Below are 18,693 nucleotides of genomic sequence, written 5' to 3'. Positions count from 1 at the left end.
CAGATTATTTCACTTATAATTCACTGTATCACAATTCCAGTGGGTCAGAAGTTTACAAACACTAAGTTGACTGTGCCTTTAAACAGCTTGGAAAATTCCAGAAAATGATGTTATGGCTTTAGAAGCTTCTGATAGGCTAATTGACATCATTTGAGTCAATTGGAGGTGTACCTGTGGATGTATTTCAAGGCCTACCTTCAAACTCAGCGCCTCTGCTTGTCATCATGGGAAAATCAAAAGAAATCTGCCAAGACTGGCCACTAACCATTTGCTGCTCCTATTAGTGATCCCTAATGTAGCCTCTAGATATATATAATGAAATACATTGACCAATATGGTCATTGTCCAATGAGTGGACCCCAATCCCCACCCCCTCTCCCTAACCCCCAGTCAGACTCACCTTGTTCTGTTCATACTTGTACTGGATCTTGAGGGTCTCGGAGGCCCGGATCATGGACTGCATGGAGGTGAAGATGTTCTGATACACCAGCTTGGTGAAGCCTCTTTTGTCCTCGTCAGTGTAGCCCGTCCCATGGATGATGCGCATCTGTTTGATGAATGTGCTCTTGCCACTCTCGCCAGTGCCTGAGTAGACAGACAGGACAATGGACAGATTAGAGCAGGGGCTCCCAAATGGATTCAGTTTGAGAGTGTAGTCCACTATCCAAGACACTGCGGTACTCTTTTATCCACAGAGAAATATGTTGTATCCCTCACAGCGCAGATACAGGCTCCCTATGTTTAAGATCGAATCCATAGCTGTGAAACTGCCATGTCCATTTGCAAAATTACAAGGAAGTTAGTTGAAATAACAAACACGTTTTTTCCCCTCGGACATCATTGCACATGCAGTTGAACAGCAGGGTATGTCCGATTATTATAATTTTTTACCATGAATGATGGATGCTCCTTTACTCTTTTTATGAACGAAACAAAAACATTAAAGGCTCCTAGGCAAGTGGCAGTTTCACCTAATGTGGATTCCTGCTTTAGGGCGATTCCACGCCTGGATAGCCCAAAAATATTTTTGTTATCTCAGATTGAAGTAAAATTAGCAGAGCCCACTCTGGAAATGTGATATAACTGTAGAGTTTATTCTTTAAAACAACACAGTAGGTCTTAAAATAAATAAACAAAATAAAAAGGGTACATTTGAGATATTTAATGTTTAGTAAGTTAACTTGATATTTTCTTTATATTGACATATTCCATATGTAAACATTATAAGAGTATAAGGACACCAATATATTTTCTGTATCATGTACGGTTCACAGATCATAGGGTCTTTCAGGAGGCATGTATAGGTCTAAAAGGTGGGCACTTTAAAATGGCCACTTTCATCATGATTTTCCCCAAAATTGCTTGTGATACAAATGTAAAAAGCATGTCAAATAAGCTTCATCCCTATTCTGACGTTTTTATGTGAGAATTGCCAAAACAATGACCCCAAAAATATTTTCTAGCTATCCTGTCTACACATTGCTGGACATATTGTATTTTAGTATATTTATTGTACATTTGTACATTGTTTCTACTATGTTCTGCAAAATTAATGCCCCCCTGGGGAAAATAAAGACTTTACATAGACGATTAGTGGGCACACTAACACAGACACACACTCACAGGTGAAACTTCTGCCCTGGCAACCCAGTTTCCTTTCTACCAAGAGACCTAAAGCTTAGCACATAATGCTACAAGTGTAACACGCTACAGGTGCATAATGCTACAAGTGCTTGAAGAGATTTGTGCAGAGAAACAGCCTCAGGTGGCCTATACTGTGTGCAGACATTCCCGATGCCCACACATACTACTACAGACCTGAGACTAAATGAATCAGGCACCATAGAATAGCAGCGCTCATCATGGAGAGTGAAGGAAGTTGTGAAAGACTGTCCCAGTGCAGGTCCCAAACCTTTTGTATATTTATATAGACATTTCTAACGGTTGTGTCCAACAATGGTAAATTTGAGAATGTTGAGTCTACACATAAAATAGCAAGTGTAAAGAACGTTTAAGTATTAGAGCACTACCCCGCCCGCTGTCTTTCCAAGATAATTCGTAAAAATCCAAATAACTTCAGATCTTCATTGTAAAGGGTTTAAACACTGTTTCCCATGCTTGTTCAATGAACCATAAACAATTAATGAACATGCACCTGTGGAAAGGTTGTTAAGACACTAACAGCTTACAGACAGTAGGCAATTAAGGTCACAGTTATGAAAACTTAGGACACGAAAGAGGCCTTTCTACTGACTCTGAAAAACACCAAAAGAAAGATGCCCAGGCTCTCTGCTCATCTGCGTGAACGTGCATTAGGCATGCTGCAAACCTACAGTCGCTGGACCAGACAGGACTGTCAAAAAATGCTCTTCACTGACGAGTCGCGGTTTTGTCTCACCAGGGGTGATGGTCGGATTCGCGTTTATCGACGAAGGAATGAGCATTACACCGAGGCCTGTACTCTGGAGCGGGATCGATTTTGAGATGGAAGGTCCGTCAAGGTCTGGGGCGGTGTGTCACAGCATCATCGGACTGAGCTTGTTGTCATTGCAGGCAATCTCAACACTGTGCGTTACAGGGAAGACATCCTCCTCCCTCATGTGGTACCCTTCCTGCAGGCTCAACCTGACATGACCCTCTGGCATGACAATGCTGCCAGCCATACTGCTCGTTCTGTGCGTGATTTCCTGCAAGACAGGAATGTCAGTGTTCTGCCATGGCCAACGAAGAGCCCGGACCTCAATCCCATCGAGCACGTCTGGGACCTGTTGGATTGGAGGGTGAGGGCTAGGGCCATTCCCCCCAGAAATGTCCGGGAACTTGCAGGTGCCTTGGTGGGAGAGTGGGGTAACATCTCACAGCAAGAACTGGCAAATCTGGTGCAGTCCATGAGGATGAGATGCACTGCAGTACTTAATGCAGCTGGTGGCCACACCAGATACTGACTGTTACTTTTGAGCCCCCCTTTGTTCAGGGACACATTATTAAATTACTGTTAGTCACGTCTGTGAAACTTGTTCAGTTTATGACTCAGTTGTTGAATCTTATGTTCATACAAATATTTACACGTTAAGTTTTCTGAAAATAAATGCAGTTGACAGTGAGAGGACGTTTCTTTCTTTGCTGAGTTTATATGCACTGTACAGCCTTACCTATGGCTTGTGCATTGATGAAACTGGGTATCAGCATACTCATTGACACCCACAGAAAACAATTCTCAAAAGTTTACACAAATATTAACATTAGCTCCTATTGCAGGACTGATGACTGTGGAAAATAACCTTCCCAGTCAGTCTATTGTCCATATTGGATATTAATATTGCACTCTTACCTATGAAATGGGGTATCAGCCTACTCAGTGGCACCGACAAAACACAACTCAAATATTACACTGAACAAAAATAAGCACAACACGCAATAATTTAAAAGATTTTACTGAGTAATAGTTCATAAAAGGAAATCAGTCAAATAAAATAAATTCATCATCGTTTTTACAACTGGCAATACTGATCTGCTTCTGTTGGTCACGTTTTAAAAAAGTAGGGGCGTGGATCAGAAAATCAGTCGGCATCTACCTTTGCATTGACTTGATCAGGCTGTTGATTGTGGCCTGTGGAATGTTGTCCCACTCTTCAATGGCTGTGCGAAGTTGCTATATATTGGCGGGAACTGGAACACGTCGATCAAGAGCATCCCAAACATGCTCAATGGGTGACATGTCTGTTGAGTATGCAGGCCATGAAAGAACTGGGACATTTTTCAGCTTCCAGGAATTGTGTACAGATCCTTACGACATGCGGCCGTGCATTATCATGCTAAAACATGAGGTGAAGGCGGTGGAAGAATTGCACGACAATGGGTCCCAGGATCTCGTCACGATATCTCTGCATTCAAATTTCCATTGATAAAATGCAATTGTGTTCCTTGTTCGTAGCTTATGCATGCCCATACCATAACCCCACCATGGGGCACTCTGTTTACAATGTTGACATCACCAAACCACTCATCCACATGACACCATACACGCTGTCTGCCATCTGCCCCGAACAGTTGAAACCCAGATTAATCCGTGAAGAGCACACTTCTCCAGCGTGCCAATGGACATCGAATGTGAGCATTTTCCCACCGAAGTCGGTTACGACACCAAACTGCAGTCAGGTCAAAACCCTGGTGAGGATGACAACCATGCAGATGAGCTTCCTTGAGACGGTTTCTGACAGTTTGTGCATAAATTCTTTGGTTGTGCATACTCCGTTTCATCAGCTGTCCAGGTTGCTGGTCTCAGATGATCCCACAGGTAAAGACAGACAGATATTGAAGTCCTAGGCTGGCGTATCAGCCTTACACATGGTCTGCTGTTGAGGCCGGTTCGGCTTACTGCCAAATTCTCTAAAACGACTTTCGAGGTGGCTTATGGTACAGAAATTAACATTAAATTCTCTGGCAACAGCTCTATGGAACATTACTGCAGTCAGCATGCCAATTGCATGCTCCCTCAACTTGAGATATCTGTGGCATTGTACTGTGTGCACATTTTTGAGTGACCTTTTATTGTACCCAGCAGAAGGTCCTCAGATCCTCACAGTTCTACAGCTGAACCATTAACAGCATCACAGCTTAGTAAGGCAACTGCAAGGCACCTGACCGCAAGGTGCTACAAACGTTGGTGAGTATCAGCTATCCCAGATGACAGTGTGATTATGCTCTCCTTGGTCGACGTGATTAAGACCTTTAACCTGTTTGGGATAGGGGGCAGTATTGAGAATTTTGGAAAAAATATGTGCCCATTTTTAACTGCCTCCTACACCAACTCAGAAGCTAGAATATGCATATTATTGTTCAGGTTTGGATAGAAAACACTCTGAATTTTCTAAAACTGTTTGAATGGTGTCTGTGAGTATAACAGAACTCCTATGGCAGGCAAAAACCTGACAAGGTTTCAAGCAGGAAGTACCCTGTCTGACAAGGAGTCATGCGTCTTGCATCTGTTTATTGAAAAGTAAGGATCTTAGCTGTAACGTGACAATTCCCAGGGCTCCGATAGGCTCTCAGAACCCGGGAAATACCTGAAGGTTGACGAGGCAGCCTCAGGCTGAAACACATTATCGCCTTTGGCAAGTGGCGGCTCAGAGGACCTTTGAATGAGGCGCGTGCACGATTCGCTCCTGAGGAGAAATTTTATTCGGCTGTTTAGGCTCAATGCATATTCCCGGTCAGAATATTATCACTTTTCTACGAGATAAATGGCATAAAAATTGGTTTTAAACAGCGGTTGACATGCTTCGAAGTACGGTAATGGAATATTTAGACATTTTTTGTCACGCCAATGCGCCATGCGCGAGACCATGATGTAGCATTCTGATAGTGTCTAGAACTCACGAACAAAACGTCGCTGTTTGGATATAACGATGGATTATTTGGGACCAAACCAACATTTGTTATTGAAGTAGAAGTCCTGGCAGTGTATTCTGACGAAGAACAAGCAAGGTAAGAACATTTTTCTTATAGGAAATGTGATTTTGGTGGAGGCTGACCTGGGTGGGTGTCTAAATAGCTAGCCCTGTGATGCCGGGCTATGTACTTAGATTATTGCAAAATGTGCTTCCTCCGAAAAGCTATTTTAAAATCGGACATATCGAGTGCATAGAGGAGTAATGTATCTATAATTCTTAAAATAATTGTTATGCTTTTTGTGAACGTTTATCGTGAGTAATTTAGCAAACTGTTAGTAAATTCCCCGGAAGTTTGCGGGGGTTATGCTTTTTCTGAACGTCACATGCTAATGTAAAAAGCTGTTTTTTGATATAAATATGAACTTGATTGAACAGACATGCATGTATTGTATAACACAATGTCCTAGGTGTGTCATCTGATGAAGATCATAAAAGGTTAGTGCTGCATTTAGCTGTGGTTTGGGTTTATGTGACATGATATGCTAGCTTGAAAAATGGGTGTCTGATTATTTCTGGCTGGGCACTCTGCTGACATAATCTAATGTTTTGCTTTCGTTGTAAAGCCTTTTTGAAATCGGACAGTGGGGTTAGATTAACGAGATTCTTGTCTTTAAATAGCTGTAAAATAGTCATATGTTTGAGAAATTGAAGTAATAGTATTTCTAACGATTCAAAAATCACGCCACTGGATTTCAGTGGCTGTTACGTAGGTGGGACGAGTTCGTCCCACATGCGCCAGAGAGGTTAAAGAGCTTAACATTCACAAGGACAGATGGATTACCAGGTCACATACTCGGCACATGCACTGACCAGCTGGCAAGTGTCTTCACTGACATTTTCAACCTCTCCCTGACCCAGTCTGTAATACCTACATGTTTAAAGCAGAGAACGATATTTCCTGTGCCCAAGAACACTAAGGTGACCTGTCCAAATGACTATCACCCCTCACATCTCTAACCATGAAATCCTCTGAAAGGCTGGTCATGACTCACATCAACACCATCATCCCAGAAACCCCATACCCACTCCAATTCGCATACCGCCCAAACAGATCCACAGGTGACGCAATCTCTATTGCACTCCACACTGCCCTTTTCCACTTGGACAAAAGGAACACCTACGTGAGAATGCTGTTCATTAACAGATCTGCATTCAACACCAGAGTGCCCTCCAAGCTCATCACTAAGATAAGGACTCTGGGACTAAACACTTCCCTCTGCAACTGGATCCTGGATTTCCTGACGGGACGCAGGTGAGGGTAGGCAACACAGGGAAGGCAACAACACATTCGCCACGCTGACCCTCAACAAGGGTGCCCTTAAGCAGTGCGTGCTTAGTCCGCTCCTGTACTGTTCACCTACGACTGCGTGGCTGCGAACGACTTCAACACCATGATTACATTTGCTGAAAAATTTGGCATGGGCTCTCAGATCCTCAAAAAGTTCTACAGCTGCACCATTGAGAGCATCTTGACTGGCTCCATCACTGCTTGGTACGACCGCAAGGTGCTACAGAGGGTAGCGAGGACAGTCCAGTACATCAACTGTTCTGCCTGCGGCTATGGAACCCTGACCTGTTCACCGGACGTGCTACCTGTCCCCGACCTGCTGTTCTTAACTCTCTAGAGACAGCAGGAGCGGTAGAGATACTCTCAAAGATCGGCTATGAAAAAGCCAACTGACACTTACTCTTGAGTTGCTGACTTGTTGCACCCTCGACAACTACTATGATTATTATTATTTGACCATGCTGGTCATTTATGAACATTTTAACATCTTGACCATGTTCTGTTATAATATCCACCCGCCACAGCCAGAAGAGGACTGGCCACCCCTCATAGCCTGGTTCCTCTCTAGGTTTCTTCCTAGGTTTTGGCCTTTCTAGGGAGTTTTTCCTAGCCACCGTGCTTCTTTCACATGCATTGCTTGCTGTTTGGGGTTTTAGGCTGGGTTTCTGTACAGCACATTGAGATATCAGCTGATGTACGAAGGGCTATATAAATAAATTTCATTTGATCACTCGGGCCAAGCTCCCTGCCATCCAGGACCTCTATACCAGGCCGTGTCAGAGGAAGGTCCTCAAAATTGTCAGACTTCAACCACCCATGTCATAGACTGTTCTCTCTACTACTGCCACGGCAAGCGATACCGATGCACCTAGTCAGGAACCTAAAGGACCCTGAACAGTTTCTACCCCCAAGCTATGACTGCTAAATAATTAATTAAATAGTCCGGGTAGCAATTTGGTTAACTATCTGCAGTGATTTTTGCAATAACTTTTGACTCATCACATATGTTGCTGCTACTGTTTACTATCGGCCATGTGCTGCCATCCTGTTAGAAGGTAACAGATTATTTTATTACAGTGGTTAAGATGGATTTCATTGTGTTCCATTGTGTTTATCGCCCCCTAGTGGAGCTTTCTGGTATTTAGAAAGACTGTCTTTCAGCGCAGTTATTTCTTGTCACGCTTGAGCCTCGGAAAATATTTGTTTGTAAGTTCGATTCAAGCATATTGCTAGTGATGATAATCTTATTATTGATAGAATTGCTTACTTATCAATGTTAGTTGGTTGCATTTACTCACACAAATTGCCTTGCCTTTTATGTATGCCGTGAGCTGTATTACTTTGCTCGTGTGTCATGTAAACGAATTGTAAAACATACAATACTGAAGTTTTGTTAATGTTTCTAGTGTAATATGCTTTATTGTACAGAGGTGGTTGCACATTATTAGAGTAATTAAAAGAGTTAGCCAATTACCAATTGAGTAACAATTAGTTATATGGTTTGGCATCATGCCAGATACATGGTACCTTAGCATGTGCTTTGAATTTATGCAACTTCATCTTGAAATGTATAATGTACAGCTACAGTATGTCGATGTGAATTGAATACTAAAGTATATTCTTTTCTGTATTTTGCAGTTTCACAACAAATGTTGTCAATATATTAATTCAAGAAAAGTCACGCCTTGGGAGTTTTATTGAAGACTTAGTTGTTAGCTATCCGTCTAGTTTTGCATGGGAACTCAATTCAAGGGCAGAATAGGCCACTTTATTCCTAGTTACAGTACCTTCGGAAAGAATTCAGACCCCTTGACGTTTTACACATTGTTACGTTACAGCCTTATTCTAAAACTGATTACATTGTTTTCCCCCCCCCCTCATCAATCTACACACAATAACCCATAATGACAAAGCAAAAATAGGTTATATCACATTTACATAAGTATTCAGACCCTTTACTCAGTACTTTGTTGAAGCATCTTTGGCAGCAATTACAGCATCGAGTCTTCTTGGGTATGATGCTACAAGCTTGGCACACCTGTATTTGGGGAGTTTCTCCCATTCTTCTGTGCAGATCCTCTCAAGCTCTGTCTGGTTGGATAGGGAGTGTTGCTACCCAGCTATTTTCAGGTCTCTCCAGAGATGTTTAATCAGGTTCAAGTCCAGGCTCTAGCTGGGCCACTCAAGGACATTCAGAGAGTAGTCCCTAAGTCACTCCTGCATTGTCTTGGCTGTGTGTTCAGTGTTTGAACCGCCGCCCCAGTCTAAGGTCCTGAGCACTCTGGAGCAGGTTTTCATCAAGTATCTCTCTGTACTTTGCTCTGTTCATCTTTCCCTTGATCCTGACTAGTCTCCCAGTCCCTGCCGCTGAAAAACATCCACACAGCATGATGCTGCCATCACCATGAATCACGGTAGGGATGGTGCCAGGTTTCCTCCAAACGTGACGCTTGGCATTCAGGCCAAAGAGTTCAATCTTGGTTTCATCAGACCAGAGAATCTTGTTTCTCATGGTTTGAGAGTCTTTTGGTGCCTTTTGGCAAACTCCAAGAGAGCTGTCATGTGCCTTTTACTGGCTTTTGTATGGTCACTATCATAAAAGGCCTGATTGATGGAGTGCTGCAGAGATGGTTGTCCTTCTGGATGGTTCTCCCATCTCCACAGAAGAACTCTGGAGCTCTGTCAGTGTGACCATCGGGTTCTTGGTCACCTCCCTGACCAAGGCCCTTCTCCCACAATTGCTCAGTTTGGCCTAGGAAGAGTCTTGGTGGTTCTATACTTCTTCTATTTAAGAATGATGGAGGCAACTGTGTTCTTGGGGACTTTCAACGCTGCAGACATTATTTTGTTACCCTTCCACAGATCTGTGCCTCGATAATCCTGTCTCGGAGCTCTATGGACAATTGCTTTGACCTCACGGCTTGGTTCTTGCTCTGACATGCACTGTCAACTGTGGGACCTTACATAGGACAAGTATTTGCCTTTCTAAATCATGTCCAATCAATTGAATTTACCACAAGTGGACTCCAAGGTGTAGAAACTCAAGGATGATCAATAGAAACAGGATGCACCTGAGCTCAATTTTGAGTCTCACAACAAGGGGTTTGAATCCTTATGTAAATAAGGTTTCTGTTTTTTTATTTTACCGTAATTTCTGGACTATAAGCAGCAACTTTTTTCCCAGGCTTTGAACCTCGCGGCTTAAACAATGACGCAGCTAATATATGGATTTTTCCCGCTTTAAATTATTTTTTCTCAAAAAGAAAAAACACATTCTGTGACGTGCTCAGTTTTTTGGCGGCATGAAGCTTTCATTAGACCAATGAAATTGCCGAACGGGTTAAGGTCAAACAGCTTTGTTTACTGTTTAGATTAAATCGAGCGCTCTCAAACTTCCCATCATTCTGATTACGGTAGTCATTTTGTCACCCTGATTCCTGGGGGCACAACAAAGTATTTGCAGCCACTCAACATCAGTGTAAATCGTGCATTTAAGGTGCCGCTCTGTGTTCAGTGGGAGGCTTGGATGACAAGTGGGGAGAAATCCTTCACTAAAACGGGCCGCATGCGAAGAGCAATTTATGGTCAAGTCTGCCAGTGGGTCCTGACAGCGTGGAGCATTGTCAAAAAATCCACTATCATCAACTGGTTTCGAAAGGCTGGACTGCTGCGTGTTGAAGAGGGCTCAGCGGGGGATTTGCCTCCGGATGAAAGTGACGAGAGCGACAATGAAAACGATCCAATATCGGATTAAGCAATTCTGAGGCTATTCAACTCCGACACCGAAGGAGATGGTTTCAGTGCACAGGAGGAGGAAGATAGTGACCAATGACTTTCTTGGTAGGCTACTGTTTACTGCAATTATTATTTTTTTGGTTACAAGCCGTGTTTCGTTAAAGCCTATTTATTTTTGTTACAAGCCGTGTTTCGTTAAAGCCTGTGTAAAGTTAATTTGTTTCAATGTACCGGTAGGCACCTGCGGCTTAGACGTGCGGCTTATTTATGTTCAAAATAATATTTTTTTTTAAATTCAGTGGGTGCGGCTTATATTCAGGTGCGCTTAATAGTCCGGAAATTACGGTAAATAGATTTGCAAAAAAATGTAAAACCTGTTTTCGCTTTGTCCTCATGGGGTAGTGTGTGTAGATGAGCGAAAAACAATTAATCAATTTTAGAATAAGGATGTAAACATAAAATGTGGAAAAAGTGGTCTGAAAACACCCCGAATGCACTGTAAGCTGAAGCATGGGGTTTGTCCATCTGCATTTACCCCATTGGACACATCCTGATTGTGATTATTAGTAATTTTATTCTAAATATATAAAATGTATAATTGTTATTCACTTGAAAAATTTGATTTTTGGGGTTTCTACTACAAAGTATGTCATTGCCCTTTTAAGACGCCACTGTCCCCTTTGAGCTCTGTTGGGTAGCGATGGCATTCTGAGTCTTTTCTGTGAGCCGGACCATTTCGCTTTCAAACAGCTTTTCGTTCAGTCTTAGAACATGAAAAACAAATGTAAATGTAAAGCCTAAAACATTGCCTACCATTATGTCAGATGGTGAAATTTTTACCTGACAAAATTAGATGCCTTGCAACAACAAAAAATGTACACACTGAAAAAATTAGCGTGGAACAGAATGAGGCTCTCACCTCATTATATTGTTCCTGCACTTAGGAATTACCAGAGAATGTTTTTACAATTTATCTGCAGATAATCGATGTCTGGAGTAAAAAAGCTATATTACAAGTATGCAAATCAGGGAGCCAAATGAACAGCTCTTTCACATAGGCTATTTGGTTCCCGACATTCCCCAAAAAGAAACTTAATAAAAATTAAAAAAGCCTTTCGTTCATGAACGACGCATCACTATTGTTGTGCAGCTGCTTCTAAACAATGCTTGAAACTCCGGTAGTAACTGAATTTGTAAAACGCTGCCACTTGCACAATTGAAGGAGTAAATAAATAAAATGGTAGCAATGGGGGAAAAAACTGGGAGCCCAATTTTTTTAACAAAGTCCAAAAGTCTTTAATAGATTTTCCAAAACTGCTTTCAAAAGTTTAATCCCGCAATTGCATATTGAATGTTTCCCTCCCTATTGTAACTTGAATACACAGCGAGAAGAATCTCTCACATAAAACAAACAAGCTGACTAGGTAAACTATTTTACTATTGGGTTGTCTGATTTTGTTTTATACAACATTACATTGCAAAAACAGTAGCACTGAAAAATTGCATCCTGACTGGTGTGATAACGTATACGTTTTTAATTACTTTGCCAGCAGCTACAGTAGGCTTCACACCACTGTTTGAGTTGAGGGCCACTGGGTATTATAGAATTCCCTTCATCTGAACATCAGTGTCAGCAACTATCATTCATGTCAGTTCAGTGGACACAGCATAAAATATCAAATATTTTGGAATATATTTTCATAAAACAGACATGCTTCAAACCAGACACCCCCATTCCCACAGAGATTTAGAATCCATATGACGGAAACCGCCGCACCTGTCAGGAAAGCCTCATCAAATGAAAACGTGTGGTGGGCAGGGTCGGTCCTTCACCCACTCCAACAAGCCATCCTCTCCACTCCCAGTACCGAGAATGTCTCCACCGCTTCAGCAGCTCTCCTCGCTCTCTGTTCTCCTCCTTTCTCCCTCTACATAGTCTCCTCTTCAATACCCATCCTTTCCTCCACTCTCTCCCTCCCACTGTCCTTCTGCCTCTCTTTAGTGTTGAGTGCTACCCGCTCACCCTGTTTGTTCTGCCATTGTTGCACACATGCCAGGCTGGGGAGCAACATGAAATAGCCCATTAACATCTGTTCTCTTTGTCTCCGTAGACTTGGCTGCATGGTGGCTGCTGCGGCTCCTTTCAGATCTCAGAAGCCCGAGCAGCAAGACAGGCAAGCAGTGGGCTTTCAAACCATTACAGACTAAAGGGAAGCACAGCCGAGCGCTGCCCAGTGACACGAGCCTACCAGATGAGCTAAACTACTTCTATGCTCGCCTTGAGGCAAATAACACAAACAGTGCATGAGAGCACCAGCTGTTCCGGAAGACTGTGATCTTGCTCTGCGCAGCCATTGTGAGTAAGACCTTTAAACAGGTCAACATTCACAAGGCCTCAGGGCCAGACGGATTACCAGGACATGTACTGCGAGCATGCGCTGACCAACAGGCAAGTGTCTTCACTGACATTTCAACCTCTCCCTGTCCGAATCTGTAATACCAACATATTTTAAGCAGACCACCATAGTGCCTGTGCCCAAGAACACTAAGGTAACCTGCCTAAATTACTACTGACTTGTAGCACTCACATCTGTAGCCATGAAGTGCTTTGAAAGGCTGGTCATGGCTCACAACACCATCATCCCAGAAACTGTAGACCCACTCCAATTTGCATAGCGCCCCAACAGATCCACAGATGATGCAATCTCGATTGTCCTCCACACTGCCCTTTCCCACCTGGACAAAAGGAACACCTATGTGAGAATGCTATTCATTGACTACAGCTCAGCATTCAACACCATAGTGCCCTCAAAGTTCATCAATAAGCTAAGGACCCTGGGACTAAACACCTTTCTCTGCAACTGGATCCTGGACTTCTTGACGGGCCGCCCCCAGTTGATAAGGGTAGGTAACAACACATCAACCACGCTGATCCTCAACACAGGGTCTCCTCAGGGGTGCATGCTCAGTCCCCTCCTGTACTCCCTGTTCACTCATGACTGCATGGCCAGGCACGACTCCAACACCATCATTAAGTTTTCCAATGACACAACAGTGGTAGGCCTGATCACCGACAAGACAGCCTATAGGGAGGAGGTCTGAGACCTGGCAGTGTGGTGTCAGGACAACAACCTCTCCCTCAACGTGATCAAGACAAAAGGAGATGATTGTGGACTACAGGAAAAGGGGGACCAAGCACGTTCCCATTCTCGTCGATGGGGCTGTAGTAGAGCACGTTGAGAACTTCAATTTCCTTGGTGTCCACATCACCAACAAACTAACATGGTCCAAGCACACCAAGAAAGTTGTGAAGAGAGCACGACAAAACCTATTCCCCCTCAGGAGACTGAAAAGATTTGGCATGGGTCCTCAGATTCTCAAAAGGTTCTTCAGCTGCACCAATCGAGAGCATCCTGATTGGTTGCATCACTGCCTGGTTTGGCAACTGCTCGGCCTACAGAGGGTAGTGCGAACGCCCCAGGACATCACTGGGGCCAAGCTTCCAGCCATCCAGGACCTCTATACCAGGCGGTGTCAGAGGAAGGCCCTATAAATTGTCAAAGTCTCAAGTTCTTCAGATAGTAGCTACCGTTCGAAACTATGCCATTTCCTGCACTGAGAAAAAAAAACAAAAAAAAACATAGGCTAACAAAGGATAGGCCTAGTGTTAGGTGGACGGATTGAGGACATAAGCCTTTATTTTTAAGACATTGTCCATTTTGACCATGTGCCAACCAGGGCCTCATATTTAATCAGGAATTATTTTTTACGGCCTCTAATAAAAGAATAATCAGTAGGCATATAATGTGTGCGTGTGTACACTACATGACTAAAACTATGTAGACACCTGCTCGTCAAACATCTTATTCCAATATCATGGGCATTAATATGGAGTTGGTCCACCCTTTGATGGTATAAGAGCCTCCACTTATCTGGGAAGGCTTTCCTCTAGATGTTGGAACATTGCTGCAGGGACTTGCTTCCATTCAGCCACAAGAGCATTAGTGAGGTCGGGCGATTAGGCCTGGCTCGCAGTCGGCGTCCCAATTCATCCCAAAGGTGTTGGATTGGGTTAGGGCTCTGTGCCGGCAAGTCAAGTTCTTCCACACTGATCTCGACAAACCATTTCTGCATGAACCTCGCTTTGTGCACGGGGGCATTGTCATGCTGAAACAGGAAAGGGCCTTCCCCAAACTGTTGCCACAAAGTTGGAAGCACAGAATCGTCTAGAATGTCATTGTATGCTGTTGTGTTAGGATTTCCCTTCACTGGAACTAAGGGGCCCGAACCATGAAAAAAGCAGCCCCAGACTATTATATATATATATATCCCTCCACCAAACCTTACAGTTGGCACTATGCAGTTGGGCAGGTAGCCTTCTCCTGGCATCCAGATTCACCCATTGGACTGCCAGATGGTGAAGGGTGATTCATCACACCAGAGAACATGTTTCCACTGCTCCAGAGTCCAATGGCGGCGAGCTTTACACCACTCTAGCTGACGCTTGGCATTGCACATGGTGATCTTAGGCTTGTGTGCGGCTGTACGGCCATGGAAACCCATTTCATGAAGCTCCCGACGAACAGTTCTGACATCGCTTCCAGAGGCAGTTTGGAAATCTGTAGTGAGTGTTATTTAAGCGCTTGAGCACTCGGCGGTCCGGTTCTGTTCTGTTCTTTTCTACTTCGCAATAACAGCACACACACACACACACACACACACATATAGTGTGTGTGTGTTGTAGTGCTGTATGCTTTAGCGTGTCCTGCGTTGCATATAACAGATGCATATAACAATTTCTCATTGAATCACAGCCTACTTCGACAAACAGGTGATGATTTAACAAGCGCATTTGTGAAAAAAGCACTGTTGCACCAATGTACCTAACCATAAACATCAATGCCTTTCTTTAAAATCAATACACAAGTATATATTTTTAAACCTGCATATTTAGTTAATATTGCCTGCTAACATGAATTTCTTATAACTAGGGAAATTGTCACTTCTCTTGCGTTCCATGCAAGCAGTCAGGGTATATGCAGCAGTTTGGGCCACCTGGCTCATTGCGAACTGTGTGAAGTCCATTTATTCCTAACAAAGGCCATAATTAACTTGCCAGAATTGGTTGTACAATGTAACAGCAATATTTAGACTTAGAGATGCCATCCGTTAGATAAAATACGGAACGGTTCCGTATTTCACTGAAAGAATAAACGTTTTGTTTTCGAAATGATAGTTTCCGGATTCGACCATTTTAATGATCAAAGGCTCGTATTTCTGTGTGTTATTATGTTATAATTAAGTCTATGATTTGATAGAGCAGTCTGACTGAGCGATGGTAGGCACCAGCAGGCTCGTAAGCATTCATTCAAACAGCACTTTTGTGCGTTTGCCAGCAGCTCTTCACTGTGCTTCAAGCATTGCGCTGTTTATGACTTCAAGCCTATCAACTCCCGAGATTAGGCTGGTGTAACCGATGTGAAATGGCTAGCAAGTTAGCGGGGTGCGCACTAATAGTGTTTCAAACATCACTCGCTCTGAGACTTGGAGTAGTTGTTCCCCTTGCTCTGCATGGGTAACGCTGCTTCGAGGGTGGCAGTTGTCGATGTGTTCCTGGTTCGAGCCCAGGTAGGAGCGAGGAGAGGGACAGAAGCTATACTGTTACACTGGCAATACTAAAGTGCCTATAAGAACATCCAATAGTCAAAGGTATATGAAATACAAATCGTATAGAAATAGTCCTATAATTCCTATAATAACTACAACCTAAAACTTTTTACCTGGGAATATTGAAGACTCATGTTAAAAGGAACCACCAACTTTCTCATGTTCTGAGCAAGGAACTTAAACGTTAGCTTTCTTACATGGCACATATTGCACTTTTACTTTCTTCTCCAACACTTTGTTTTTGCATTATTTAAACCAAATTGAACATGTTTCATTATTTATTTGAGGCTAAATTGATTTTATTGATGTATTATATTAAAGTTAAAATAAGTGTTCATTCAGTATTGTTGTAATTGTTATTATTACAAATAAATAAATTTAAAAAAAAAAAAAAATCGGCCGATTAAATCGGCATCTTTGGTCCGCCAATAATCGGTACCGGTGTTGAAAAATCATAATCGGTCGACCTCTACTCTCCCCTCTGTGATAAAGCTGCATTGGTGTGTCAAAGCCCTGACTGGAGTTTGTCTTCCTCAGAGAGAAGCTCTGCTCCTCAGTTAACTTGTTTTCAGGCTAGACAGTGTTTCCTACAGATGGTCTGACTTCAATGAGAGGGCCACAATTAGCCTCACACGAGCACTATCCTTGAAACCGCTCTCTCTCACTGAATCCTACTGAATGAAGAGGAACCTCAGATACTCAACGGAACCCTGGAGGCAGCCCAGTGAGACGGGGAGGGAAGTGAAGGGACCTAGTAAAAATGTTCAGATGTCATATCAGGTACTGTGTGAGTCAGCGATTAGAAGAACTGGACAAGGCATGAGCAATCAAACGAATCAGGAGGAAGGATTATTGTGTGATGGTGGAGACAGTTGCCAGTTCTCTCAATTTCTAACACTTATGAGCACAGAAGTTACTCACACAGTTGACCAAATTACGCAAAATTTTACTTCTGGGTTAACAGAGATTAGAGAAGCAGAGACGCGTCATGCCTAACCACACAACCGGGCGTCAACCTCTCTGATAACCATGAGCTCGGAGTGATAATAATCAGTCAAAACAGATCCATTTCATTTTGTGGTGGTAGCTGAAGGCAAAGGGATGCTTTTCCAAACTAATGGAGGGCAATAACTTGAGGCTGCGGTTGGCTTCCTGACTGAGGAGAAAAAAACTGCAGAAAGTTTGACAGAGTAGAGGAGTAAATTATTCCCATAATGTTCCCATGCGATGTGATGAGGCAGCCAGAATGTCATCGGGACACTGGCTGGATACGAGGCCCCAGGCTGTGTTCACAGGGAGACTTCAATGGGTTTGGCGGTTAGCAGGCCAGGTTTAAAAGGAACTCAAAACCCTAACACTTGGGGACCCACCCGGCCGCGGAGATTTGCATTTAAGATTCCCGTCTCGATGTTGGACAGCTGCTCCAAACAAGTTTTGCAGTACTGATATATACAATTCTTCCTTATTCATTTCCCGTGACCCTGTCACAAGATGATCCCTCCCTCCCCCAGTCCCTCCTCCCCCTCTTTGTCTGTGCTGGTGTATCAGCAGCAGCTTGGTCAAGGCTGCTTCCTGTCCCTGCCTGCGTGGAGCAGACTTGTAGGCACTAGGTAGCCTGCATCTCAATAGTCTTCCGTTGTCCTCTTTTTGTCTCCTTTCCTTCATATGCACTAAGGTCAAAGAACTAGACAGGCGAAACCAAATTGGTAGACATCCTCCATATTCACCTAGCCTCTGTTTAAGACTTAAGATGCAGCTCCGGCCTCACCACTCGCTGCCAAGGCATTTCCTCAGGCCCTGGACATGGATCCTACAGGCTGCAGCCTTACGACAAGACCAAATTACAGTCATTTCTCCCGTGCCTCTCACAAAATGATAAGCATCAGGAGGGTAGGAGGGAGGGAGTGGGTCAGAGGAGAAATTGCCATCCGGGTAGATTCGTCTGTCTTTAGCAGATTCTGTTTGTTCCGCTGACTGAAATCAGAGGAGTAATCTGAGTATCCACTGAGTGGGCAGAGCGAGACAGAGAGGGAGAGCATCTCTGTGGAGAGCAGCTCTATTCCAGTTGGAGAGCGTTCCCAACAATCTTTTCCTTCTAAAGGACTTAAGATGTCCATTAATATTTTGCCTATTTTGGTTCCCATCTAATCAGAACTAGCAGTACTGGAATAGATATATTACCCACTGGGTAAAGGACTAGTGGGCTTTGCAATCTCTCCTTGGGTTAATCTAAATGCGCTCCGACCGTCTAACTTCTCTCTCTGGAACTCAGAGAAAGCAACACAGGGACTGAGCAAGCGAAGCCCACGCTGGTGACGCCTGACAACGCAGACAGACACACATCAGACACGGTCTTAAAGGTTTAGGCCTTTCTAGGCCACAAGGGGTGGCCTAGCCCCATATCTTACATGTCGTGTAATAGTGTTTTGGTATCATAGCATCATCATAATCCTAATGAATTTAACATTTGGATAGACTCACTCACCTTAGATCCAATAGGGAGGATCAGACAGGGATACACAAGTGTGCAGCAATGCCATGTCTGGGAGT

The 18,693-nt window shown here is 43.4% G+C and overlaps 1 protein-coding gene across 4 annotated transcripts in view; it reads right to left on the bottom strand.

The window, feature by feature from the left end:
• LOC115192595 (guanine nucleotide-binding protein subunit alpha-11) overlaps nucleotides 1-18,693 on the bottom strand; it is a 70,815-nt gene that overhangs the window by 14,655 nt on the left and 37,467 nt on the right. For all 4 annotated transcript variants that reach the window (XM_029751275.1, XM_029751272.1, XM_029751273.1 and 1 more), the window contains one exon: nucleotides 401-585. In XM_029751275.1, the coding sequence (XP_029607135.1) occupies nucleotides 401-585 (185 nt within the window). The remainder of the gene's footprint in view (nucleotides 1-400; nucleotides 586-18,693) is intronic.

Source organism: Salmo trutta, chromosome 4 (genome assembly GCF_901001165.1).
Source record: "Salmo trutta chromosome 4, fSalTru1.1, whole genome shotgun sequence".
Classification (NCBI taxonomy): domain Eukaryota; kingdom Metazoa; phylum Chordata; class Actinopteri; order Salmoniformes; family Salmonidae; genus Salmo; species Salmo trutta.
The sequence above is the reverse complement of the archived record's forward strand: the minus strand, read 5'-3'. Positions and strand labels throughout refer to the sequence as shown.